Raw genomic sequence first — 25,682 nt, 5'->3', positions numbered from 1 at the left:
GTTACGAAGGATATTTACGGTACTGTACTTAAGTACATTTCTTGAGTATCTCTACTTTAGTTGAGCCCCGAATTTATGACTTTGACTCCACTACATTTGAAAGACAAATATTGTACTATTGTCTCCACTACATTTATAAGAAGGTTCTCGTTTATGGAGTCCAGCTTATATAATGCTTAAAATGGTTTATAATATTATTATTGTAAATTATTATACTTATTATTATTATACTAATTTTATCTATGGTCTTTGTATTTTGCCAAAGCTGCACAAACACAAACGCCCTGAATATATTTGGCATATTTGTTCCACTCACCATATTGCATTGTTTCATCCCTTGCTGCACTCTCCTGTTATTGCACTTTGTCCTGTTTGCAGTGTTTTGCCCTCTTCCTCCCCATGCACCTGCCCCCTCCCCATGCACCTACCCCCTCCCCTGCGACTGTGGCACAATAAGTTCTATGATGCGAGTGAATATAGTGATTGGAATTTAAACCAAGACCGTAGCATAATACAAAACTTTCTCTCCCCCCTCTGGATCGCGCTTTTTAAAAAATTTTACTAATTCGCTCGGACTTCCAAAATCCATTTTGAGTGGGACCGGACTTGGCTGAGCCTGCCGCTCACACAATAGGGGCATGGCCATTTACCGTATTTGGTATTACACAGTTACGTTTAACATTTATATTTAGCATACAGATTTATATTTAACATTTTCACTTAACACGTATAGAAGATATTTGTTTTGGAAAAGTTGCAGCATTAATTTGTATAAATGTCTCTCTAAATATTGTTTTTTTATCGTGGTACTGAACTATGTAAAGAGAGTCTTCCCTTTGATTAATACCCAGTATTCTCCTGACACCTCGAGTCTGCTTCTGCTTCCGTGGTCCTTGGCTTCCTTGGTATGAGATGCTCCGGTCCCCTTGGTTCCTGTCCTGGTGGTTCCTGCGCTGGTCCCCACAGTTCCTGTCCCGGTTCCCGACCCCCCGGGCCCTGCTCCTGATTCCTCACTTCCTGCTTCTGCCCCACTGAACCCCTCCGGTAGGTCACCCCAACCGGCACCTCATCACGGCAGATCCCGGCCAGGTCCCTGTCTCTCAGTCTCCCGGAGAGGAAGAGCACACCTGCGGCAGGGTCGGGTCCCTCCGCCTCCAATGCCTTGCTGGGCGGCTGCGCCTTCGCCTGCCGCGGCTTCCTTTCCCTCCTCGTCCCCTCCGGCTACTTCCACACGGTCGCAGAGGGTCCCTCCTGCTCCAGCCTCACGGTCGCCTGCGGCTCTCACCTTCTGCCTGCCGGGGTTCCCTCCGGCTTCCTGTTTCCCTCCGCCCTTTGCTTCCTTGCCCACTGTGTTTGCTCCCTGTCCCTCTGTCCTGCCGTTGTTGCCTCCTGGTCCCTTTGCTCCTCCTTTCGTCGATGTGGCCCCTGCCTTTGTCCTTCCGTGGTTCCTGCCCTTGGTGTCCCTGTTCCTGTCTGCGTGGTTTTTCTTGTTCCTGTTCTGTGTGTCCCTGCTGTTCCCCGTGTTTCATTGATGTTTCTTGCTTTTTTACTCCAGGTCCTGTGCCGACCCCAGTTTCGCCCCCCCCCCCATTATATATATTATAACGTAATATTGGAGGGGGGGGCGGTTCTAAGACTTGCTTATTACTGTAAAAGCAGATACAGATACATTGCTTAGGGGGGGCTATGTGGGTTGAGTGCTGTGATCAGAAGGTTGTTGGGTTGAATCCCGTGGTCTGTAATCTGATGATACCACTAGGCCTCTGAACGAGGCCCTTAACCCCCAATTATTTCATGGGTGCCGAACACTAGCTGACCCTGTGCTGTGACCTCCCCAAGCTTGCCGTCACTTGTATATGTGTCTCATGGGGAGTAAGATGGGATAGGTGGAAAGGTAATTTCCCCACAGAGGATCAATAAAGTATCATTATTCTGTTATGCATGCACTAATGAATAAATACTGATGGTTTCCCCTTTCTGCTATATTGTACGAGCTTGCCAAAATGCATCACGTGATATCGTTATTAAGTTATATTTATTTAAAGATAGAAATCATAAACAGAGCAAAATCACATGTAGAATTATGCATATTTGAGTAAAAAAAAAAATGATCCTCATGTAGAATTTTTTCTTGTGTTTTCCTTCATTTCCTTGTTGGCAGAAATTCAAGCTCCTGGCCAAGATGTTCTTGCAGCCAAGGTATCACTGAGAAAACATTGATGTGGAAGTCACGGGCGTCGTCAGGTGGGCTGCTGCCCCGATCTCCCTTGCATATGTTCTTTGTACCCCAGCTCACCACTGCCACCTGCAGGGTCCAAAGAAAAACATTCTGATGAAAACATGCGCATTGCTGTTGGAGTATTGAATGGCATTTCGATAAACATCATAGTTTTATGTCGAAGCATAATTTTCATACATGTGATTCTTTTAAGCATTGGTTTATTATTATTATTATTATTGACATTTCAGCAATCTAATTTAAGTAAAGAGCACTGAAATGCTTATATTGAGTGATTCACAACGCCTCTTAATGCAACGAAAATGCCTCACTTGAAAATAACGTTGCCTCTTGCGAAGGAATAGAGATCCACCTGAATCTCCTTTAAAAAACCAAACATTAGTATCGCATAATGATCATTATTAACTGTACTGCTAACATAGACATAGACAGCCATCCTCTGAGGGGACCCTAATGACAGCTTAGCAAACTGCCGGTGTAATGTCACTTTTCCAAATGAAATCCCAACAACAAATATCCCTACATTAACCCACCCCTCCAGCCATGAATCTTACACAGGGGTCTACATGGGCTTCAACAAGCACTGTATATTTTCTATATATATAATATAAATATAAATACATTTTCTAATGCCCATATAATGCATATTTATATACAGCTCTAGAAACAATTAAGAGACCACTCTATATTTTTAAACAAGTCTGCATTTTTAAATCCTAGTTTAATTTTGGTTTTGCTGGCTGAAGGCTACACTGAGCAGTAAGATGCTTCCAGTTTCAAAATTTCTAAGACAGCAGTGCACAAGAATAAGGTGAAGCAGGAGACACTGGGAACGACCAGGAACCAGCCAGGTAGAGGGCAGAAGTGACTTCCTAATGCCAGAGATGACCGTTACTCATAAATCGGGGGATGACATCAAGTGACTCACAAAAGGAATGGGAAACGTTAAGTGCAGGTGTGACGTGCACTGATAGGACAGTTTGTATCAGGCTGCTAGAAGCAGGACTAAAGTCCCATAAAGCAAGGAAGAAGCCCTTCATTAATGAGAAACGGAGAAGCAAAAAATATGAAATATTATTCACAGACACACCCATAAATAGAGAAATAAGTGAAACGGAAAATGTTGCTGTGGTCTCTCGGTTTTTTCCAGAGCTGTATTTCCTTTTGTAGGTAGTACAGCACCCCCTTACATAATAACCATTGTTTTACATTAAACCATTGTTTTAGTGTTTCATTGTTTGACTTTAATAAAACAATGCAGCATGATAAAGCTGCTGGTGAACATCCTTTATCAGTTACCTTTGCAGGTGATGCTGTCCTCGTATTGCTTTGAGCCACCAGTACATAGGAACCTGTCTGTCACAATGTCTTCCAAGGATGCTGTGTTGTTTGGTGAAAAGGTGACAGCTGCGTGCTTTATGCAGTCCGGCCTCTGGCAATGAAAGACAAGCTACAGCATTCAGGGATCCCATTGGCTGACACTGCCGCCTTTTTTGTTTGTTATCTGTGGCAGGTTCCATTGAGGCTACCACACATTATATTGTGCACCATTTGACGTAACAGACCCAAAAGACAGGGGGGGGGTTAAAACATGTCTGGACCCTCACCTGGCTCCCAAAGTGGATGATCGCCTGTTTGCGTTGAATTTTCCTGGTCAGAAAGAAGGCTGGTATCTCTTCCAGAGTGAGCAGGGCTTTTTCTGCAAGCACAACAAGAATGAACAAAGAACAACAACCAGAACAAATAATTATTCAGGCAACATTGTATCCTTGTAACAGGAAATCGATGAAACTATGATAGCATTTTATCTCGCAATGTAAAATTCTAGACATAATGATAATACAATCAAATCCTTAACATGAACAGATATGCACTCAATGGACACCTTATACTCCTAGCTGGACTACAGAAGCTCTTCAGTGGTAGATAATTTGTGGATTCTGAGATACGTTTCTGCTCCTCGCTGCTGAACTGAGCTTTGTGCTTCTGGATTTTAGCTTTAATTAGTCTGTGAATTCGCCTTTGACCGCTATAACTCACACGGCTTTTTCAGACGTAGAATTCCCCCTGACTTTTTTTTATCACGCTATTCTCTGTAAACCAGGGCTCTTCAGATGTGGACCTCGATTCCAAATCCCGGCCTTGTTTTCAGTTCTCCCGGGTAGCTAGTTTAATAATGACTGATTCTGATTGGCCAGAGGCTTCACACCTGGTTCACTGGTAAAGGATGGCTGGAAAATCAGCACGGCTCGGACCTTGAGGGTCGTGATTTGAACAGCCCTGTTGAAAACCATCATCGTAGTGTATATACGTCCCCAGGAGGCTTGATTTTTCTGAGCACCAACTATCACAGCAAAACAAGTTTGTTTATGTCTTTTGGGCATTTGAATCGTTCCGCTATGTCGTTCGCAGTTTGGCGAAGCTGGATATTCACGTTAGCGTGGAAAAACAAATAAGGCTGGAGTACAACCTGGATGGGATTCCAGCCCATCGCTGGGCAAGTACACACATATGCTATGGACAATATATTCACATTAAGGAGCCTGACTACATATGCAAACTCCACACAGGTAGGATTCACACCCCCATCTTTAGAGGGACACTAGCCAGCAACTGTATCACCCTCTAGTTTAGCTAGTATTTACTAAATTCTTTAAATTTCACAGGGCCTCTAAGGGTCGACCAGCACTGACTACTAAAACATATTTTCTAATGGCCATATAATACATATTAGACATTTTGTTCATTTGACTTCCTCTGCCGCCCCCTGGAGGATGGGCTCGAGTTGGCTTCCTCCCAAGTTTTTCCTTGCCACTGTTACCTCTGGTTTTGTTCACTGGGGGGGCCTTACGCAGGAACAATGTAAAGTGCTTTGAGACAATGTAATGTTGTGTTGACAATATAATGTTCAATTGAATTGAATTGAAGTAACGCTTGATAGTGTCTGTTTCTTAATGTCAGTTGCAGATATTGTGAAAGATATACTTTTCATAATGTCCAGTTCCTTACCATGCTCTTCACATGTAACATTGGGACTCATTTTTAACGCACGGCTTGATGGCTTCGTACAGGGAAGACAGATAGGCCTGTAAGACGACACAGTATGCAGCTGTCAAAAGCTGTGGCAAACTGCACGTCCAGTATACACTGCACCACCATGAGCATCATTTAGCATCAGTCACGGACGTGACGTCATTACCATCCTGCAGGTTCCAGAAAAACACAGACACTCTTCAGAGCAAAACCCTCTGCTTCAGAGGTGGCACACGTCACAGAGACAGAGGTTAACTCACCTTGCTTTTTCAGAGAGCTTAATACGCTGAGCCACCTTAACAAGTGCGATGTCATAGTCATAAAACTCTTTCACGCCCTTGTGCCTGAGGCCACGCACATTGTATTGCTGGTGGAGAATCACAGATGCTGCTTTCGTCGTTCCATTCCCTGAAAGATATCACGCAGAAATTTGCATTACATTCAGGTTTTACACGACTAGGTATCAATGCCAAAAATGCATTATGGTTTCAAATATTTACTTAGTGGCCACTTTTTCTCCTGAACCAGTTCAAGAACAGATGACTTGTTATTAGTTGTTAAAAACTGATGAACTGTTAGTTTTGTGCTCGTGCCTTTAAGATAAGATAAGATAAGATAAGATAAGGTCAGATAAGATAAGATAAGATAAGATAGGACTTTATTGATCCCACAGTGGGGAAATTTGCGTGTTAACGCAGCTCCAGACAGCCAGCAAGAGAGAGTTTAAAAGAGTAAAGAATATAAAAAATACAAGTAGGAATACAAAATAAAAATAATATAAAAGGATAGAGCAAATAATAATAATAATGAATTTCCCGTTAACAAGTCTGTCCATTCGCATCTGACCTCTCTCATGTGATTGAGCAGGTAGGACTGCATGAGGTCACACTTTACTTGAGGGGACATGAATAACGTAGTAGTACTGTAATTGCTAATCCTAACCCTAATTTGGGGCTTTAGGGTGAATCAATAGGCTGTTGGAAAGTAGGGAATATGCTATTAAAGCATCCTAAACTGTGGTTAACTACCCTACAGGGCAGTAGAACTGTCATAAAAACACATGTTTATCTCTGGATACTTTTTCGAGCCCTAACCCTAGCCTCAGTTAGCTAACCCTAACCCTACTATACATGCTTACTTAACAAGTAACTAAGTGTTATGTACTGATCCTATGCTTGTTCATTATTAATTAGTCATGACAGTTAATCTATTCCATTCAGACATTGTATTAGTTAACAGTTAAGTAATTAGTTAATAATGGTGAGGCCACTTGAGGGGGCAATATTTAATTAACTGATTTATTACTCAAGAACAAATCATGAACTAATAAAGGTTTTCCCATGAAATACATGAACTGTCATGAGTGATCAATGATGAATGAACACGGGAGCAGAACTGTTTGCAGAACAAACAGTTACTGGTTAATTAATGCATTAAGTAAGTGTGTACTGCTACATTATTCATGTCCCACCAAGTGATGTGTTACTGTTCACATTCTCTGAACTCCAGACACGGTCGTATGTGAAAATCCCAAGAGGATGTTTTAGAGATACTAGAACAGCCATCGACAATCAAACCATGTTTAAAATAGTTCAGATCGCATGTTTTAGCCAATTTAAATGCCAGGCTGAACAATGACTGAAACACTTGACTCTGCATGCTGCATATATGAAGCTGCAGCCACACCATTCGCTGTCTGGAGGTGCAGGATGTTTGCATTTAACAGGTTAGCAAACCTAACAAAGTGGCCAGTTTCACAGCATTTACAAATAATCCCTCTTCACTTGATACATAGGAATTAATGTTTCTGTGTTCTACAACAATTGCTCCTTACAGTTTAAAAGATAATTAAAATTCATTATAGTAAATTCAAAGTGCAGGGCTTCTCTAACATTTTAGATAAACATGTTTTACTTTTACACTTAATAATATTATAATTATTTATTCATTGAATTATATTCAACACCGCCTCGTTGCATTATGCAAAACTTTATTTGGACTGCCTTTTACACCTGAATGTGATGGTTTTAAGGATATGTGGAATAATGTTGTGGGACTTCATTAAAAACGTCTTTCCTGCAGTGCTACTGAGTAATGCATGTGTTTGTACAATATTTGGCTACGCCCTGCATAACCATTCGTAAGTCACATGGGGCTACGAGGGGTTTGAGTGTTTGGTGCTCAGACCGTGTTCGACATCCACGCTTTCTGGGTGGTCCACGTGCTTTTGAGTAAAGCAGTGAGCTGCAGTCAGGATCCAGTTCTCAGTCAGTATAGAGCCCTTGCAGTTATCCGCCTTCTCCTTAGTCTAAGTAGGAAGATACAGAAATAAATGTAACATTTACTATATGAAACATATTCATATATTTCACCTTGACCCTGGACTGGAAAACCAACTATGACAGGTTAATATTGACATATGTATGCAATATATCCATCCATCCACTGTCAATCAAAGAAATGCTTGGGGGGGGGCAAGGGAAGTGTAGCACAAGACAAGGGAACACATTTGGACAGGATACTGGCCCATTGCAGGGTGCATTCAGGATGGATAATTTAGAGACACCAATTCCCCTATCTGGACTGTGAGAAAGAACAGGATTTTAACACCCCCGCCCCCCAGTCTGGAGATGTACATGATAGAATAATCCATCCTTCCATCTTCTAACCCAGCGTTTCCCAACCTGGTCCTTGGGGTCCCACAGACAGCCCACATTTCTACTCCCTCCCAGCTCCCCGCTGGATATAATATATTGCATTAATTATATTAATTATATTAAAGAGCTGTTCACATTCTTTTTATTTAGTCGCTCCATGAATGCAGATATGCAATTTCTACACGCCCATTTACCATTATATTCACATGCCAGGGCCTTGTGTAATCCTCTTTCTTTGATGTGCTCTCGTGTGCCACACCACACATGGTCGCCCCAGAATCACCTGTTCGAGGGGAGACACACATTCAGGGTCTGAATAAACTAATTAGATGGTCAGACTGTACAAGGGAACACATGATATCGTTAAGTAATGCTTAACCAATGATAATTTAACACATTTATTAATACAAGATATATCATAAATTCCTGTTACCATGAACTAACGGTGAAGTCACTGGGGTTTTACGTGATTCACTGGGTCATCGGTTAAGGAAATCCAGCTAATTTTGGTGGCTTATCAATTAATGTAACTGTGAATGAACTTTTCTTAACTGATGATGGTGAGCAACAAAAAATCATGATACCGCTTGTGTTAACTAAGAATGATGTGATGCATGAATTAAGCATTACTAAACTATACAATTTGTGCCAATTACCAATTAAACAAGCATGTAAAAAGCATTTTTTTCCTTTGTTATCAGTATGATGGTTCATTCTAAGACATTCATGCATCATCATGGTTACACTTTCCAATCAACATAAAATGTTTATTTTATGACTTAGACAAGGAGGGAAACTCACTAATCATGCTGTCGAATGCCTTCTCCAAGTCTTTACTGTCATTCAGAAAGAACAGATGCTTCTCATTACTCTTCTTGGATGCAATTTTATTTAGTTGCTTTTTGTTGACTTTGCTCCCCACTCCAAACACATAGATGTCTGTGAAATGTGAGTGGAGGTAAAGATATCTTAACCGCGTAAGACAATCTAGGCCCATGTGTAACATTATGAATCGATGTGTCCAAAAAGTGCAGAGAGGCTGAGCTGCAATAAATGATCAATCTGTTCAGCCTCTGCTATTGAACTCTGTTGTTACTGACCAAGGAAGTTCTCGGCCGAATGATCCATGCTGTTCTTATTGACGCCCAGCAATATTCGAATCTTTTGAAGGACCTCTTCTGGGCTCTTGCCTGTGTTGATGAGACCTACAGAAGGGAAAAAGAAGAAAGTTGGTGAGGATAGAAGCGACAGAGGCTGGACTTTGGTCTGCCCTCAGAGTCCGTGCAGCTCTTTAATAACTTTTATAACTTCAGACTAATGTCATCAAGGTTTATCCAGAACAAATATGGTCAGATTCTCAAATCCTATATTGCGGCTGACTCATGTTTACCATCTGTTATGATTAGGATGACGTTCTGAGTCTCGTTGAATTTCGGTCTGTTGTTCTTGAGAATGGTCATTTTCTCGTAGACGTTGTACAGGGCAGCATAAAGATTGGTGCCCGTCTTTTTCCCATGAGCTGAAAGCGACAGGTCTCTCTTTTTAGGTTAAGATAAAGAAGCAACATTATAAATTTAAGAACGACAGAGAATCTATGCCTCTTAACTGAAAGCGATTGACCAACCTATGCCGCCAATATACCTTTATGGTCAAATTCATTTAGGCGTCTCACAACTTGATCCGCGGAGATTGCATAAGGGATAGTTATGGATATTATGTCTTTGGCTTCACTGGCAAATGACACGACATGAAACCTCATTTCAATCTCGTAGCTGTCAAGCTGCAAGATAAATACACAATCAACCACCTGTGTAACTTTAACAGGAAAAACGAACCAAAACATAACCAGTGAATTTTCCAAATATATTTCAGGCAGTAAAAATAAAGTGGACGCTGACCAAGAAAAGATACAATTGCATCAATTGTATTGCAGGTTGGCAAATGTTAAGAATATACTGGCTTTGAATTGCTACCCTGCAGTTCACCCACCTACCTTTTGTATAAGTCTGATGGCAGCTTTCCTGGCATGCTCAAAGGTTTCTTTGGTGATGCTGCCAGAGGTGTCAAGCAAGATGTAAATGTTTAGGCTGTCCTCGGCCACCCGGATAGTTCTGCTATAAGAGACTGTCCATTCCAGGGGGCACACAGGCGCGCGCACACACACACACACACACACACAAAGCCATTTTGTTATTATGAGAATGCATGACATAGTTGGCGTACGTTCGCAACTAGAGCGTACAAGCTGATGCGTGTTCTGGTGTATTTACTGTATGCCACATATGCGTGCGACTGTACTTGCAGGCATTACCTGTCTTTTTGACCTTGGGGGAATCCGTCACGATGCCAGAGAAGGAGCCGGACATTGCTTGGGCCACTGATTCCGGGGAATCGAAGGCAAATGGAGCTGGCAGGGCAGGTACAAGGGAGAAACAATGATTTTTACATTAACTTTTTTTGCTTTTTTCATCCTCAGTACAGGAATATCCTTCAGAAAACAAAACACTATTTTCCATCGGCATTTAATTACTCTAAAATGGATACAAATTTGTAGATAACACTTTACTTAAGGGGCCACAAATAATGTAGTATTATGCTATTATTTATGTATTAACCACAAACTAAATCTCAGTCACATACTGTCTTAATGTTTGCTTATCATTAATGAATTGTGACATCATTTATCCCAAGTAGTAACTATATTTAATACCATGTTAATTCTGTAAACCTTGAACTACTGACGGTACTAAGGAACGAGTAATAAATAACACAAGAGAAATACTGATGTCATGTTTGTTCACCATTAATGAATCATGATGAATCTTTTAGCTCAAGTAGCTATTATGTTTGTTCATGATTTGTACTTTGGTAGTAACTGAGTTACTACTAAGTATTTATGCCCCTTCGAGTAAAGTGTTATGAATTAGGATACATATTTGTTTATTTGAATTAACTTTTAATCTTTTTTCATTGACAAAATACCCACCCCCCAATCCACCGACAAATTTTATACTCAGGGATCCCCCTCCACCAGTTTTTAAGGGGTTTCCAGACAAGAAGATTGAGAAGTTTGAGGACCACTGTATTAGAGAAGCTCTGCATTATATTCCTTACAGGCACGCCTACAGGATCTTTTAACTTACTCTGAAATGTACCATGCTGTTACGCAGCATTCCTACTGCTTACCATGAGCATATTGTGCTCACACAGAGGTGTTTGTGAAACAAAGCAGTGCCCCTTACCCATGCAGCGAGTCTCTGAGCCACTCCACTCCAGTGAGTCCAGACAGATCCGCTCATCTGAACCCAAAAGGTCCAGGCCCGCTTGACAACGGTACCGGACTATCTCTCCAACTCGGAAGCGGTGTCCAAAACGAAGAGCTCCCGGGGGGGTGCCTGGGTTTGCGCAGTCGTCCACTGGATGAACGACGGAGGTTTGGACGTGAGTATGCAAGTGCATTCTGATAATTCAAGTGTGAAGATCCACTCAGCAGTGACGTGTGGTATTTTTAGGGCCGGGTTTATATGGGCTACGGCCATAGATGTGTTAGGAGTTACATGGTAGAGAAGTTCTCTTACTTTGATCATCACAGATGGGAAGAATACCGGTCCACTGCCCCAAGGCAGTGCAGTTTCTCAGAGCTGACCCATACAAAGTGTACTCGTTATTGCACAAGAACTCCTGCGTCTCTCCTGGACTAAACCACGCCTTCCGAGGCCAGAACTGACCATTATCCAACTGTAGTTGAGCGGGACACTGAACCTCTGATAATGAAGAAAGCACAGCTCTCAATATGTGCATGACAAGATATTTATTACCTTAGTACCTTTGAGGTAAAAAGGTCACAGTAAGAGCCAAAAAATATCTACAAAATATGACTTAGAATAGTTAAAACAAAACAGAGATATAGGAAATGGTAACAGCCAGAATATTTTAACTATATAATTCAGTCTTTCCCAATCCGGTCCTCAGGGACCCACAGCCAGTCCATGTTTTTGCTTCCTCCAAGCTCCCTGTCAGACAGTCCACATTTTTGCTCCTGGGAGCTGGGAGGGAGCAAAAACATGTACTGTCTGTGGGTCCCCAAGGACTGGATTGGGAAACACTGCTATAATTGAAAAGAAGTATTAGAAACTTCACCACCTGTCTGTGATAGGCTTTGCTGTCGAAGCCCATCACAGGAATCCTTACCTTTACATGATGCCTGGGACACCGCCCTCCCATTCGCTAACCTCATGGTGGACCATTCCCCATCTTCAGCACATTCTCTGTCACTCACTGGGAAAGGATAGAACCCCTCATTGCAGTGGTAGGTCAGCACACTTCCTGTGGCTCCCTCTAGTGAGTAGGACACCCAGCCTCCTGTGATGGACTCTGACACCGAACAGTTCTTTGACTGTTCCGCATAATCAAAATATTCATATTCTTCACCTTCTTGTGCCTGTGCTGAAGAGCAGAGAGTGGTTAGAGTAATGTACCTTGCATAGGGGTACGAGACTTCTTTAAATTTCACATTCCCATGGGGTAATTGGATAGTTTTCGCATTCTAAGTCAAAGTACAAGGTCAGCAAGAATTCAGTGCCAGTAAAGTAAGGATCTCAAATTTAACAGTTGCTACAAATTTTACTCTCGACTGTTTTGATGATCCGTGTTAGGATATTTTGACTTTATGATAGGTAAATGTTTTTACTTTCACTAAATAATTTAATAAAATACATGAGATATTCAACACTGTAGTATAACATAGGCTTTGTGTTAATGATTTTGCCCAATTGTAGGTGTGTTCTAAGTGTTCTAAGCATGTTTAACGTAGGTTAGGCTGTGATGTTTGTTAGGTTAAGTGTATTATATTAAAATGCATTTTCAACTTACGATATTTTTGCCTTATTATAGGTTAATTTAAACAAATTAAAACTCTACAAATTATTATTATTTCATTACAGGTGTAAGCAAAGTTGATTCGGCATTCATGATAGAACATATTTAAAACTGAAGGTCTACATAAATTTTTGTTAAAAAAGTAAATCTATAAAAGCTTACTTTCGCCCCCGCTGTGGATTAGCAGGGCGGCTGCACACAGCAGACCCGCAGCGCTCACTCTGAAGGTCATTTCTCGTAAACAGGGCACCAAGCGCCAAATCTTTATATCTGTGCTGCCAATACACAAAATTTGTGAAACAATCTTTATCTTTTTATTTGACAAAAGATTACCCATTAACTTCCAAAAGCAAACGCAAACTTTGACTGTAGTTGTGTTTTAGTGCGATTATGTCTTGCAGACAATGTGTTTGCATCTGTTTTCCTCTTTTTTTGTGATGAACAAATTATTTCTCTATTTGATAGTTTTACAAAGAGCGGATTTTGCATGCGATGGCATAGAAATATTGCTTCAGTGGATCTAGCGTGGGGTGACCAGATAATCCATGCCAGGCAGGACACTCTGGGCCAGGACAGGATTTGTCAACTACCATTTTAATTGAAAGGGCCTGGATTTCCCTTAAGCACTCAGTTCTTGCTGTCTGCTGATTGGTCAGTCTCCTATAATCACGTATGTGTCATTAATGTTAATGTGAAACAGCTGGATGAATCTATCAATCAATGAAACACACCAGTGAAAGTACAAGAAGTGTTATTCAGGCAAGCACTAGAGCCTTTCAGTTTTAAAACAGTTTGCTGAAGTGGCTCAGCATGTCTTCCCTGACATGGATTACCTGCTCACCATAGGGACAAAGCGTTTGAGGCTTCCACCTGAGCTGCAGGGTCACCATTTGGCAAGAATGGTTCATATATTGTGTTATGGCTGGCTGACTAAAATGTGTGTGCAAAATATTTCCATCCATCCATCCATGCATAGGCCACAACCTGAATGTGCTGTCCATCTATCACAGGGCTGAGACATCACACTACCAAAACCTTTTGAATATAGGGAAGGAAATCTTACCATCTGTGGAAGACACTCATACATACAAAACGTACAAAAACAAGCAAATGAATAAATAAATAAATACTGAAATTATATAGAATGAATTTTACAAAATATCTTATGAGGATTTTTTTTTGTACAAAACATTTAGGTAAAATATAAGAGATTTCTGGAAACAGAAAGGACACGAAGAAAAACGCGAAGCTCGGAATCTGGAGAATTTGCACGGTACAAATAACCTTTCGGCTGAGCTATTCATCGTTCTCAGCTGATTCGGCTTTGTTGAGGGGGGAATTGGGCCTGGGAGGTTACACTTCACACACTTTGTTGGAGATTTTTCCCAGTATAAACGGAAAAAAAATTCAAATAATTTTGGTTGCGCAGAACGCTTTTAAAATCAGTATATTATGCTTTATTCTTGGATCTAGAGTGATGCCAGTGTATACTTTTATTTTTTAGAACAAACGGTTTATAAAACTGGAAAATGAAATAACCCGATTACAGACATCTCTATTTCATCAAAGTGCTGTTATTATTACTACGATAAACGGCCGTCGCAATAACATTGTAATTGTTCGTTGTCATCGCGCCATCCAGCGCAGTACAGACTGCCACCGAGATAAACCTGAGATTGATGTCATTTTACAATCTGGCTTCCCACGAAAATGACGGAGCTCACAAACGTCACTGTGGAAATATCATCATCTGACCTCAGTAAGGTAAGAACATCGCGGTATTGGCAGTTGTGAAATATGGGTTGCGATATGTGACATATAAACTGTACAAAACTGGGGTCTGTGATTTTCTTTTTTGCTGTAAATATAATTTCGGCAGTAATTTCAACTGTTTCTTATGTATCTAGAGTGTTTTTCTCAACCCTGCGTTTGAAGTCGAAGGTCATTTAAAAGACAGCAGGGAATGGGACAGAACTCTCACTAATGCCGAGTCGAGGCCAGCTGCTGGTGAGCTAAATTACGTACTATAGTATAGTGCTAACTGATGAATGAAATATACACATATAAATATATATATTTAATATGGTACCTGCTTGTGCAATTTATGAATTAAAATATGATTTGTAAAACAATGTGTATGACTAACACTGGAGATTTATTTCCAGCTGTTATTCCAATGAAGAATTAAGAAAATGTACTGCTCAATATATAGGGGGGACTGGGGACGGTTGCAACAAGTCTTATTTCTCTAATTAGAAAAACGCAAGAGTGATGATACTCATACTGCACATGCTCAGTTAGGCCCTCTCTCCACCAGAGAGAAACTATAGTTTCATCATCTTTATTTTAATTAATTAAAAGATACCTAGTTCAAATCATTGTGGTATTGACTTTTAAAAAGTATTGTTAGCATCTTTCCCTGACTCTGAATTGACCCTTTGCTTCTGACGTCACGCTCTTTTCGCCCTGATTGCGTCCGCTATGATGGACTGCAGAAGTGAAGGAATCGCCTGTGGACGGCAAGCCTTCACGCAGTTGAACTGTCGTTGTTGGTTATTTTTCCCTCGTGGTGCAATGGTGATTTCTTGCTGTTATGTGGGCTGCAGCAACAGGCAATGGTATAAACCTAAAGTAGCATTTTACCGAATACCTTTTGATGAAGAGAGAAAACAGCAAGACGGAAAGACTGGCAGCCCTCGAAGTACTTGTGTTAGTGATATAACAACCTATACTGAAGGCCAAATTTTAATTCAATTAAATTAAAATTAAATTTTAATTATTTTTAAATAACTATAATTGATCATTTTACACTTGTGTGTGGGATAAATATCACATTGTAACCAACTCTGAAATGCATTAACGCGTGATATGCATTACTCACGAGGTTGCACTACCCAAAGCCGGGTTTATAGGCATCAATGAAAATGTGCATAGGCACGACCAAGTGTACAACGGTATGTGGATAGCCATGACAGTGTCCACTAAAACATATGTGTTATTTACATAAAATGACTGAAGAAATAAGCTAATGTCTAACCTTTGCCATTATAAGGTAGCCCCCGCCGCCAGCGTAGCACTGCCCAGGGTCACCCAACCAGCTACAAAATACTGATATGCATCCGGACTTTTATATGCCTTTAAATCTGCGCCTGTGTATGCTGATACTCCGTCCACCACATAATGGTATAGATAGTGGGGACTGAAATCCGACAGACTCGTTGCTTTTCTTAGATCGTATCTTATCAAATAAGTCCGGAGGCAGTAGGTACGGATCGGTCTGTAACCCTGCTAAGTCCAGCTTCTTCAAGTAACGCTCTTTGTGGTCCCCGATAAGATGACCCACCTACACAGACAACTGCACCTGACTTGTAGTCATTCCTTAAGTAAAAGTGGTGTAGCAACTAAATACACAAAAACAAATCGTAATCTTGTCTCTACTTGAAATTCCCGCTTGTCTACTACGTGATCACATTCACCAATTATTACTTCCGCCGTCCGTCATGGCGCCGTCACGTGATCATGGTCATGTGTCAGCAAAGGGTCAATGGCCAGCACATGGTGTTCTGTCATGGTTTGCAGGTCAGGAACTTGTTGCAACCGTCCCCAGTCTCCCCTACTGCAGTACACTCCAGCCTTTTATTAGGTACACCTGCTTGCCAACACCAGCAGCATACTGTACTCCTCCAAAGAGTAAATCATGCAGCTGCAAAAATCCATCATGTTCTCAATAATATCATTCCTTGAAGAATTCCATCTTTTTGTATGATAATGAGTGTCTTATTCAGTGCTAGTCAGGTGTACCTAATTAAGTGGCCCCTGAGTGTACTTGGTGTGTTACATGAAATGCAGCTCACTGCTTAACATTTGTAATCCACTTTTATTTTATTCCACTCCAAAATGCCACCCAAAGTGCACGGGTGGCTCAATTTCAGCGTGATGCGTCTGCGCAGACACTGCAGTGGCTGCGGGGCTATTCTAGCGGCTCTGTTCATCCTGCTGTTAATCACAGTCGTGGGTCTGGTCCTTGTTCTCGCCCTCATAAGTAAGTGCAGAGTCCGGTGTAGGTTTGTCAGTGTTACATGGCAGAACAATCAATGTGAGTATGGTGATAATGGTGCTGGGCAGTCTTACTGTAAATTAAGAATAAACCTCCGCATGTAATTATGTGTTGTCTTAAATAACTGGCTTAACTAATTTGTTTCAATTGTTGATTCCTTGGATTTAATTCAATAAAGTGGTGTTTCCCTACCCGGTCCTTGGGGACCCACAGACGGTCCATGTTTTTGCTTCCACGCAGCTCCCTGCCAGACAGCCCGCATTTATGCTCCCTCCTACAGGGAGCTGGGAGGGAGCAAAAATGTGGACCGTCTGTAGGCCTCCAAGGACCGGGTTGGGAAACGCCATCATAGAGCAGTTTTAATGGTTACAGCTTTTCTCCTACGATCACGCAGACGTAAAGGATGAACACGCTCAAGAAGAACTCACGACTCCATTAGATTCATTGAGTGGAGTTCTGCTATCTGTACCCACGAGATCTAGCTCTCCATACTTCACAGATGTTTCACATGTGGAAGTAGATGTTGCTTCTCCTAGTAAGTCTATCCACGAGTGATTTTGTATGTAATTTTGGACAGCGTGGTTTTTTTGTCATGGGTGGAATGGAGCCTTAGCGGGTGGCACTGTTGTCTCACACATCCTGGGTAGGGGGTCAGATCCCGCCTTTTTGGCGTGGGTGGGATTTGAACATTCTGCCCATGTTGACACAGTTAGGTTACTTGGTGCCTTGAAATTGTGTGTCTGTGTGACTTGCGATGGAGTTCTCTAGTGATGACCAAATGCAGCCACGTGAAGTATTTGCTGTATTTTCTGACCCCAATAGATGGTGGTCTCTGTTGAAATTAAAGGGCTCAAAGTACGCCCCAAAGCAAGCCAAGAGCGCCATCTAGTGGGGCCAGAAATACAGCATGAAAAAATTGTTCATGAAGCTTCATTTGGTTATACCTAGTGCTTCCCATCCAAAGCCACATGGTTTAGATGACATGCTTCTATGTCCCTGTACTGGCTAACCGGTTATGCAAAATCTTGACAAAAGATACTTAGACATGTGCAGTGCTCACAGAAAGTCTTGGGACGCTTGCTTAATTCAACAAATAATTGCAAATATACTATTTTTACACTAAAAGTCATTACTTTCTTCATTGTCTGTGCGGATGATATGTGCAGATATGTTAGACATTGCATGCCAATGGGCTTCTGTTATGAAACCAATAAATCTGCAGCATCTTTACAGAATTAAGCAAGCGTCCCGTGATTTTCTGTGAGCACTGTATCTCAGTAAAATACTTTAATTAGCTCCTCCCCCTTCTCTTTTCCTTTTTGCTGCCACCAGAGTGTGGGGGTATCCTCACTGACCCCACTGGGACTTTCAGCTCCCCTAACCATCCCGGTCCCTACCCCCCAGACACCCTCTGTTTGTGGGTGATCCGGGTGCCCCCGCCTGCCCTGATCCAGCTGCGTGTGTCTTCCCTGGCTGTGGAGGGACCCCACCCTTGTCTCTTTGATTGGCTTGAGCTCAGAGAGGAGATAGAGGAGGCCTCCTTCATCACCAGGTTCATCTAAGCCAATGCTTATATATATATATATATATATATATATATATATATATATATATATATATATATATATATATATATATATATATATATATATATTATGCTTTTAAGTTATTTCATGATTAAAGGCAAACACGTTACTGTAAAGCATTACTTCGGGTGAGCTTGTCTAACACTAATGCAGCTGTGTGCTCTTTAACTGGCGCTTTGCAGCAGATTTTGTGGCAATGTGGCGCCCCCTACAGTAAACACGAACAGCAGCACAGTGTGGGTGACATTCCGTTCAGACAGCAGCTTTGCGGGCGGTGGATTCACCGCACAGTATCAGGCTATTTTGCCCCACCAAAGTAAGCACTATAATGATTGATAAACTTGGTGTTAGACGACATTATTTTAGGGGGGTGAGGAGGCAGGGCGAGGTTAATTTTAAGAAAAACCTGGGGGAGAATTTTAAGATCGCATAGACTGATTTGGGTCCTTTGGAAAAATAGAGATAATGGTGACTGTGGAAAAATGCCATCTGAGAGTTGAGGCAGTTTGGGGATTTTTGTGGATTGATTGGTCAAAGATAATATCATGCTGTCATCCTGAGCTGTGAATGAAATTATGATTCCGCCGATACATACGCTATGGCTAAATTTGTGGAAACACTTCCGATTATTAGAGATCGCAGAACTTTATTCAGCTGCTCCAGTTACTTATTTAGTCGACTAATGTATGGTATTTTTAACATTCTTTGATTGTTTACAAACATTACCGCCAATATTAGTGTAGTGATTTTAAAAGCGTGATCTTAAAGATTAAGTGTTAATAATAGGTGTGGTTTGCAGTTGCTTTTAAGGCTGTAACCATTGTAAGAGTGACTGCTGTGTGTATTTCTGTGTGCTGACGCTCAGAGGGATGCTTCAGCGATGAATTCCTCTGTGACGGCGGACGCTGTGTATTCCCTGTGTCTGTCTGCGATGGAAAGCCCAACTGCCACGACAAGAGCGATGAGGCCAACTGCAAATACAAACATAAAGGTGACGCACACCTAAGCTCTCAGGCTCGCTATGAAGACAAACACATCAAATCTCCAAATTGCTGCCTGACTCTTGTGAGACTAACCTATCGTTCATAGAGATACCTCTGTGTACCACTAGAGGTCGCTGTATTGCTTACTTTGAATACCACTGCACTGAAACACTGTACACTGTAAAAACAATGACTTGGTGCCATAGATTATACGCAGCAGTGTGACATCTGTTGTTCTACCTCAAATTAAGTAAGCTCCACAACACTTTGCCTATATTATTCTGTTTCCTTTAAAGAATGAAGACACTTAAATATTTAACACCTTCGAAGCAAACTGACATTCAGTCATAATTAAAATATTAACACGAAGAAATTAATTGCTTTGTCACATAACATCAAATAGAATTGTTTGCCATGCCATCCATATACAGGTATAAAGTGGCACAAAATACCGTTCCCTAACTACAGGGGAGAGTTTCAAGATAATTTTAATTTTAAGGGGGAAGGGGTGTATATATGCAGTCCATTAATGTAAACAATGGTGATAAATAATGCAGCAGGATCAATAGTGGATACATATACTGTCAGTTGACTGACAGGAAATCGATAAATAATAAGGTGCAGTGTGCAGTGGCATCGTGTGAGGGTTAGGGTATGTTTAGGCATGGGTACAAATAACGTTGTACTTTTTTGCTTAAAGACTGTGGAGGACAAATGACTGGAGCAGCGGGATCACTGTCAAGTCCAAGCCACCCCAAACCTTACCCACACCAGCAGGTAAACCAGTCCCCTTCAAACCCGTAGCTCTACTTGTATATAAACCATCCCGGTAACACTTTATTAAGGCCATGTTTTTAGTCATTTCTAAACACATTCAGGACAATTAATAATGGATTCATAAAGCATCATAAATGTCACGGGACGCGGGAAGCCGGTAAGGCGAACAGGCAGGCGAGCAGACAGGAAGCAGGCAGACAGGTGAATTACGGGGCAAACTGGGGTTTTAAAAAGGGAATCGGGGGAACGGACAGCAGGTAACATCTGACGCGAACTAACATCAATGACAGACAAGGCAAACAGGTAAGACCAGGACTTAAATAAGACAGGACCAAGCAAAGTAAATGGACAAAGCTGGAGACGATCAGGGAAGCACACGTGGGTAATCAGGGGGCGTGGCACACACGAGGAGCGGACGAGCCGGGTATGACAATAAACATGGCTATAAATATTTATCAATAGGGATGAAGCATTATAGCCGTAGCGGCGCCCAGGGAGCTGGGGGGTTAAGGATTTTGCTTAAGAACCCACCGATGTGCGGAGGCTGGGTTTAAACCGGCAGCTTTGTAATTACAGGCATACAGGCTTAGCCCACTGAGTCATACACTGTCCCAAAAACTCTGAGCTATAATGCACTACAGATACCTTTATAATGCATTATAATGGTTAGTATAAGCATTAAGGATGCTTAGTACTGCATCACGCAGGTATTTATAATGCATCCTAGATGAGAGCTTCATAAGGCATTCATAATGCTTCATAAAATGGCTGTAATGTGTTATGCCTTTTTATAAACGATTATAGCCACGTTTGTAATGCTTTCTGAATGCATTAATGTCTGATACGAATGTGTTTATAAATTACCAAAAACAAGTAAACCTTAAGCAAAGTGTTACCATATTTCCTCACCATTTGGTAAATACATGCCTGTCTAATAAACCTTGTCCTAATTGTTATCCTTGTCATTGCACCTATTAACTCAGACCTGTTCAACTGGCTGGTATTTTATAAAGTTGTCCACAAATCTCTCCTTCGCTCTTCATCTATTAGCTGTGCAGGTGGCAGATAACTGTTGCAGAGGGTCATGTTATCAGTCTGAAGTTCCACAACTTTAGCCTGGAAAGTCAGGACACGTGCCAGTTTGATTATGTTGAAGTGCACGACAGCGGAGACACAGGGGATGGCAAAGTACTGGGCAGGTCCGATGCCATCTCTTCAAGGCACTTTTTGTTAACAATTGTTTAATCCTTTCATTGTGCCTAAATATTTGTTTTTTTTCTAAATTAATACTATTTAATACTATACTATTACTGCTGCTACTGCTGTGATTGTTGTTATTATTCATAACATCAACCACAGCAACAACAACAACAACAACAACAATAATAATAATAATAATAATACATTTAATGTGCATCTATAGCGCTTTTTAGGAAACCAAAGATGCTAACAACATGCAAGGACACTTTAACTTCTTTGATTCCTGGGACTAATGAAGTTAATCTTATTAATCAATATTTTAACACAGAGCATGACAAAGTAGCAATAAATAGAAACATAAACCGTAGTGACGGCCAAAAACGAGGCCTCATGAATCATCTGCTGTATTTCCTGACCCCACTAGGTGGTGCTCTTGCACATGCTTTGAACCCATTTTTGGAACAGACAGCAAAATCTAAAAAACAGCAAATGGTTCATGAAGCATCGTTTTGGCCATCACTAATAGACAGATATTAGATAGACTCCTAGAAGTGTCACTGTTTTCAAATTCAGGTATGTAAAGCATAAGAATTGTGTGCTTAGGGTGGACAGCAAGATGTAAAAATGCTTATATGTGATGTTCAAAAGCTGGCATGTGGAATCTATGTGTTGCCTGTGTATGGCTGAGCACGTGCAGGGTGTCTCACACAGATGATTAGTATTTGGCGCCACCTAGTGGTTCAGAGAGGTGTGAGGAAGATGCCTGTGTTCTGCCTGTCGCAGGTTCTGTGGCACCAGCCGGCCCCCTGAGCTGACCTCCTCGGGACCTGTGATGACCGTTCTGTTCGTGGCTGATGAAGGCGTAGCAGACAGTGGCTTCCTCGCATCATTCCAGGCCATCGCCCTGTCAGAGAGTGTGCTCTGCTCTCATTGGCTATTGTTATGAAAATGCTTGTAAAGCCCACCCAGCTAAATAATTACATAATAATTAGATTTAATCTAATAAAGGGCAGGATTTCCCAATCAGGTCACCAGGGACTGACAGATAGTCCACATTTTTGCTCCCATCCATGTGGACTGTTTGGCAGGGAGCTCAAAGGGAGCAAAAACATGGACCGACTTTGGTTGTCAGAGGACCGGATTGGAAAACAGTAATCTAGGTTTGGTTTGAAAATAAACATTAGTTGGGACCAAATTAGGCCCCCCTACCCCCGAAAACACACGGTATTTCCACTTGATAGAGGTACATCCAAACTGTCTATACCCAAATCAACACCCTTGCATTTAATGTAAGTGTTATACAATACTTCAACTGTGTGAATTAGAAATTGAAACTATTATGCGGTTTTGTAACCATACCTTTCATGAAGAACAACTGTCTGAACGGAATTTTACAGCTAGAAACGAAAACCTCATTTGGCTGTTTGTCAGAGCATTGCGGCCAAGGCTTGCAGGGTGGAGGGTTCATTCTGACATCTGCTCCCTCAGATCCAGGAAGCTGCAGCCCAGAGCGGTTCACCTGCGGCAGTGGGGAGTGCGTGCACCGAAACTGGTTGTGCGACGGCTGGAACGACTGCGCAGACGGTGCAGACGAGCGTGACTGCCGCAATGCCACATACGCCCCTTTTGGTAATTTCGCTGCATTGCTCTCACACCTCCATCCCTGCTGCTACAGTAATACACAGGAGAGGATGGTGTAAAGGTGAAAGAACAATACCTACGAAGATATGGATTTGGTCCTAATCCTAAAGGGTTAAGGGCTTTTTTCAAGGACCTAGCAGAGGCATCACTCTGCTAAGGGATTCGAACCAACAGCCTTCTGATCAGTTCTACCCTGCAGAAGAACTGTCTTCTCACACATTAAAACATAATGTACACACATATTACTTTAATTGGCTAACTATAATTGTACTGAACAAATTACGCTAAAATATATATTTAATGAGAACATTTTATGTTAATTTTAGAAAATCTAAATCTTAGGCCAGGTCAAGAACCCAGCACATTGTGTCCTTATCATCTACCTTAGCTTCCTCTTGTGAGCCAATTAAGGTGGAGATGTGCCGTGGCCTGAGCTACAACTTCACCTCCTTCCCCAACATCTGGCTCTCCATTACTGACCAGCGGGAGGCTTCTGCTGTGCTCCGACAATACAAGGTGAGCCTGGCATTGGAGGCACTGGGCGGGCAGTATGACACCTTAAGTAGTCCAGCTGTTAATTCAGCTCTAATTAAGAGCTTTTTAAAGTAAAACTGGTAGCACTTAAAGCAGCCATCATAATGCATTATAGATACTTTCATAACACATTATAATGCATTCATAAAAGTATTATCAAGTATTATAAACACGGCCATAACTATTTATAACATTATAGCCATGTTTATTATGCATTATGAATGCTTTCAACTATAACGTAAATACCTTCATAATACATTATAATGGTCAGTATAATGCATTATGAAGGTATCTATAGTGCACTATAAATGAGTGATTCATGGAGCATTTATAGTGCTAATAAGCATTGCTGTAATGTCTTTTGCCTTTTTATAAATAGTTATAGCCATGTTTATAATGCTTTATGAATGCATTATAATGCAGTATGAAGGTATCTAAAGTGTTACAATTCATATTATATAATACAGCTTAAATACTAAAAAATGCTTTAGTAATTAAGGTAATACAGGTGTGCATGCATTGTCCTACATAAATGCCCACATACAAAAAGAGGTGATGAAACAAACAGGGATTCCGGTGATCGGTGCCTCCTCCTGGCAGGTGCTGATGGAGTTGCCGTGTTTCCAGGCCCTGCGCAGGCTAGTGTGCGCAGTAGTGGTGCCCCAGTGCAGCCCACAGGGTGGTGTACTGCAGCCCTGCCGCTCCATTTGTATCAGCACGCAGCAGCAGTGCAGCCAGGCACTGGAGCTGCTGACTCTCAGCTGGCCCTTTAACTGCCTGCTCTTTCCAGACGGCCGTCAGCAGATGGAGTGTGCCCTACCCTAGCTCCCGAGGTGGCCCTCAGATCTCATCTCCTAAGGAAGTGTTTCTTAAACTGGTCCTTGGGGGGGCCCAGATGGTCCACGTTTTTGCTCCCTGCCAGTGAATTGTGAGAGAGCAAAAACATGGACCATCTGGGATTGCCAGTGGACTGGTTAAGAATCACTGTCCTAAAGCACCTTCCCCTGTTCCATGACCCACTCTCTGATATCATAAAACTCTTGTCTCACTAGACTCACTGCTCATCAGAGATATTTCTCATTAAGTATGCCAGTATTTTTTTTCAGTTAGGAAATGTTAAAAATATCAGCCATATTTTCAATAGTTACAGGGCTAGGAGAGTTAACCAGTGAATTATGTTAACCACTTAAATGTGTAAACTGAAAGGTCATAGAAATGTCCTAAATCACCATTCTGACGAGATTAGTTTTGAGTAGGTATGGAAGCCCTTTATTACACGCAAGATCAAGTGTGTCATACAAAGAACTACAGGATTCTATGAAGGTTCAAAAGGACTCAAGCTTATAATAATTTTAGTTTGCTTGGGAAGGATTATTTTTCTCTATTTGTTGGCGAAAACTTAACCACAACACTTTAATCTCAGCACTTGTTTCAAATGTTCAGTTTTCCCATCATGTTAGCCGATGCCTCAACCTATTTCTCTCATCCACATTCATTGTGGTGGCTTCTTTCTTAAAGGATGTGGTTGTTTGCTAGTGCTACGTTCACAGGGTCATCTCAAAATCTCTGTGAAGAAAACAGAAGTCTATGACATTTGGAAACTTGTCACATGTACAGCAACAGTTCAGGTTAACTCAATAATGGCCACACTTCTTTCACAGACGTTTTTGCTACAATTGATGTTGGGTGTGATAGAAAATTCTGCTCCAGCTGAGTGAATGTATTACAAACTTTCCATAGTTCTTGCACTAAAGCAGTAGTTCTCAGACTTGTAACACTGAGGGGGGTGATGGTTAAAGATGTGGGGGGTGGGGGGGTGGTGGTTGAGGTTTGTTGGTGTGGACAGTAACATTTTGCAGGTTCTCATTTGTAATACCCTAGCACCATTAAATTCAGCCCTGTAACACAGATACCTTTGCATGCCAATAGGTGGCATTGTTGCATAATTTGAGAACCACTGCACTGCAGCACAACGTAAAAACAATGACTTTGCGTCATAAATGATACATAGCAGTAATATGAGCAAATACACGTTACATCTGTAATGGGTATTTATATACACTCTAAGTAATTTAATACCTTCAAAGCAGACTGATG

The 25,682-nt window shown here is 41.5% G+C and overlaps 2 protein-coding genes across 4 annotated transcripts; one reads left to right on the top strand and one right to left on the bottom strand.

Moving 5' to 3' along the window:
* Positions 1-2,016: 2,016 nt before the first annotated feature.
* Positions 2,017-13,105, bottom strand: si:ch1073-280e3.1 (complement factor B). Its single transcript, XM_048981031.1, has 18 exons — positions 12,970-13,105; positions 12,121-12,375; positions 11,508-11,693; positions 11,172-11,345; positions 10,241-10,336; positions 9,923-10,053; positions 9,571-9,709; positions 9,320-9,448; positions 9,030-9,134; positions 8,731-8,868; positions 8,124-8,212; positions 7,460-7,580; positions 5,533-5,680; positions 5,249-5,325; positions 3,847-3,938; positions 3,539-3,671; positions 2,551-2,600; positions 2,017-2,305 (listed from the first exon to the last, which is right to left on the bottom strand). Exons 1-18 carry the CDS (start codon positions 13,037-13,039, stop codon positions 2,144-2,146), a joined length of 2,295 nt encoding a protein of 764 aa, XP_048836988.1. The 5' UTR covers positions 13,040-13,105; the 3' UTR covers positions 2,017-2,143.
* LOC125711772 (membrane frizzled-related protein) lies at positions 12,362-25,370 on the top strand. Of its 3 annotated transcripts, XM_048981052.1 has the most exons (15): positions 12,503-12,518; positions 14,004-14,080; positions 14,450-14,571; positions 14,715-14,814; positions 16,718-16,849; positions 17,259-17,399; positions 18,197-18,416; positions 18,633-18,766; positions 19,316-19,441; positions 20,134-20,210; positions 21,261-21,409; positions 22,194-22,324; positions 22,899-23,039; positions 23,440-23,567; positions 24,186-25,370. In XM_048981052.1, exons 3-15 carry the CDS (start codon positions 14,518-14,520, stop codon positions 24,408-24,410), a joined length of 1,758 nt encoding a protein of 585 aa, XP_048837009.1. In that variant the 5' UTR covers positions 12,503-12,518; positions 14,004-14,080; positions 14,450-14,517; the 3' UTR covers positions 24,411-25,370. The 3 variants fall into 3 exon arrangements, with proteins under 3 accessions (XP_048837008.1, XP_048837009.1, XP_048837007.1); XM_048981051.1 differs by lacking the exon at positions 14,004-14,080 and having other exon boundaries at positions 12,362-12,605; XM_048981050.1 differs by lacking the exon at positions 12,503-12,518 and having other exon boundaries at positions 13,815-14,571.
* The last annotated feature ends 312 nt before the right edge of the window (positions 25,371-25,682 follow it).

Source organism: Brienomyrus brachyistius, chromosome 17 (assembly GCF_023856365.1).
Source record: "Brienomyrus brachyistius isolate T26 chromosome 17, BBRACH_0.4, whole genome shotgun sequence".
NCBI lineage: Eukaryota > Metazoa > Chordata > Actinopteri > Osteoglossiformes > Mormyridae > Brienomyrus > Brienomyrus brachyistius.
This window is presented reverse-complemented; position numbering and strand designations above follow the sequence as displayed.

What these genes read in the sequence shown, in the direction of transcription:
- LOC125711772 (XM_048981051.1), top strand. Translation starts at nt 14,518, where the DNA reads ATGACGGAGCTCACAAACGTCACTGTGGAAATATCATCATCTGACCTC. An exon ending in GAGGCCTCCTTCATCACCAG is followed by an intron (nt 18,417 to 18,632) that starts GTTCATCTAAGC and finishes GGCGCTTTGCAG; the next exon opens with CAGATTTTGTGGCAATGTGG. An exon ending in GATGGCAAAGTACTGGGCAG is followed by an intron (nt 21,410 to 22,193) that starts GTCCGATGCCAT and finishes TGCCTGTCGCAG; the next exon opens with GTTCTGTGGCACCAGCCGGC.
- si:ch1073-280e3.1 (XM_048981031.1), bottom strand. Translation starts at nt 13,039, where the DNA reads ATGACCTTCAGAGTGAGCGCTGCGGGTCTGCTGTGTGCAGCCGCCCTG. An exon ending in AATCCACAGCGGGGGCGAAA is followed by an intron (nt 12,376 to 12,969) that starts GTAAGCTTTTAT and finishes TCTGCTCTTCAG; the next exon opens with CACAGGCACAAGAAGGTGAA. An exon ending in CCATCAGACTTATACAAAAG is followed by an intron (nt 9,710 to 9,922) that starts GTAGGTGGGTGA and finishes TTTATCTTGCAG; the next exon opens with CTTGACAGCTACGAGATTGA.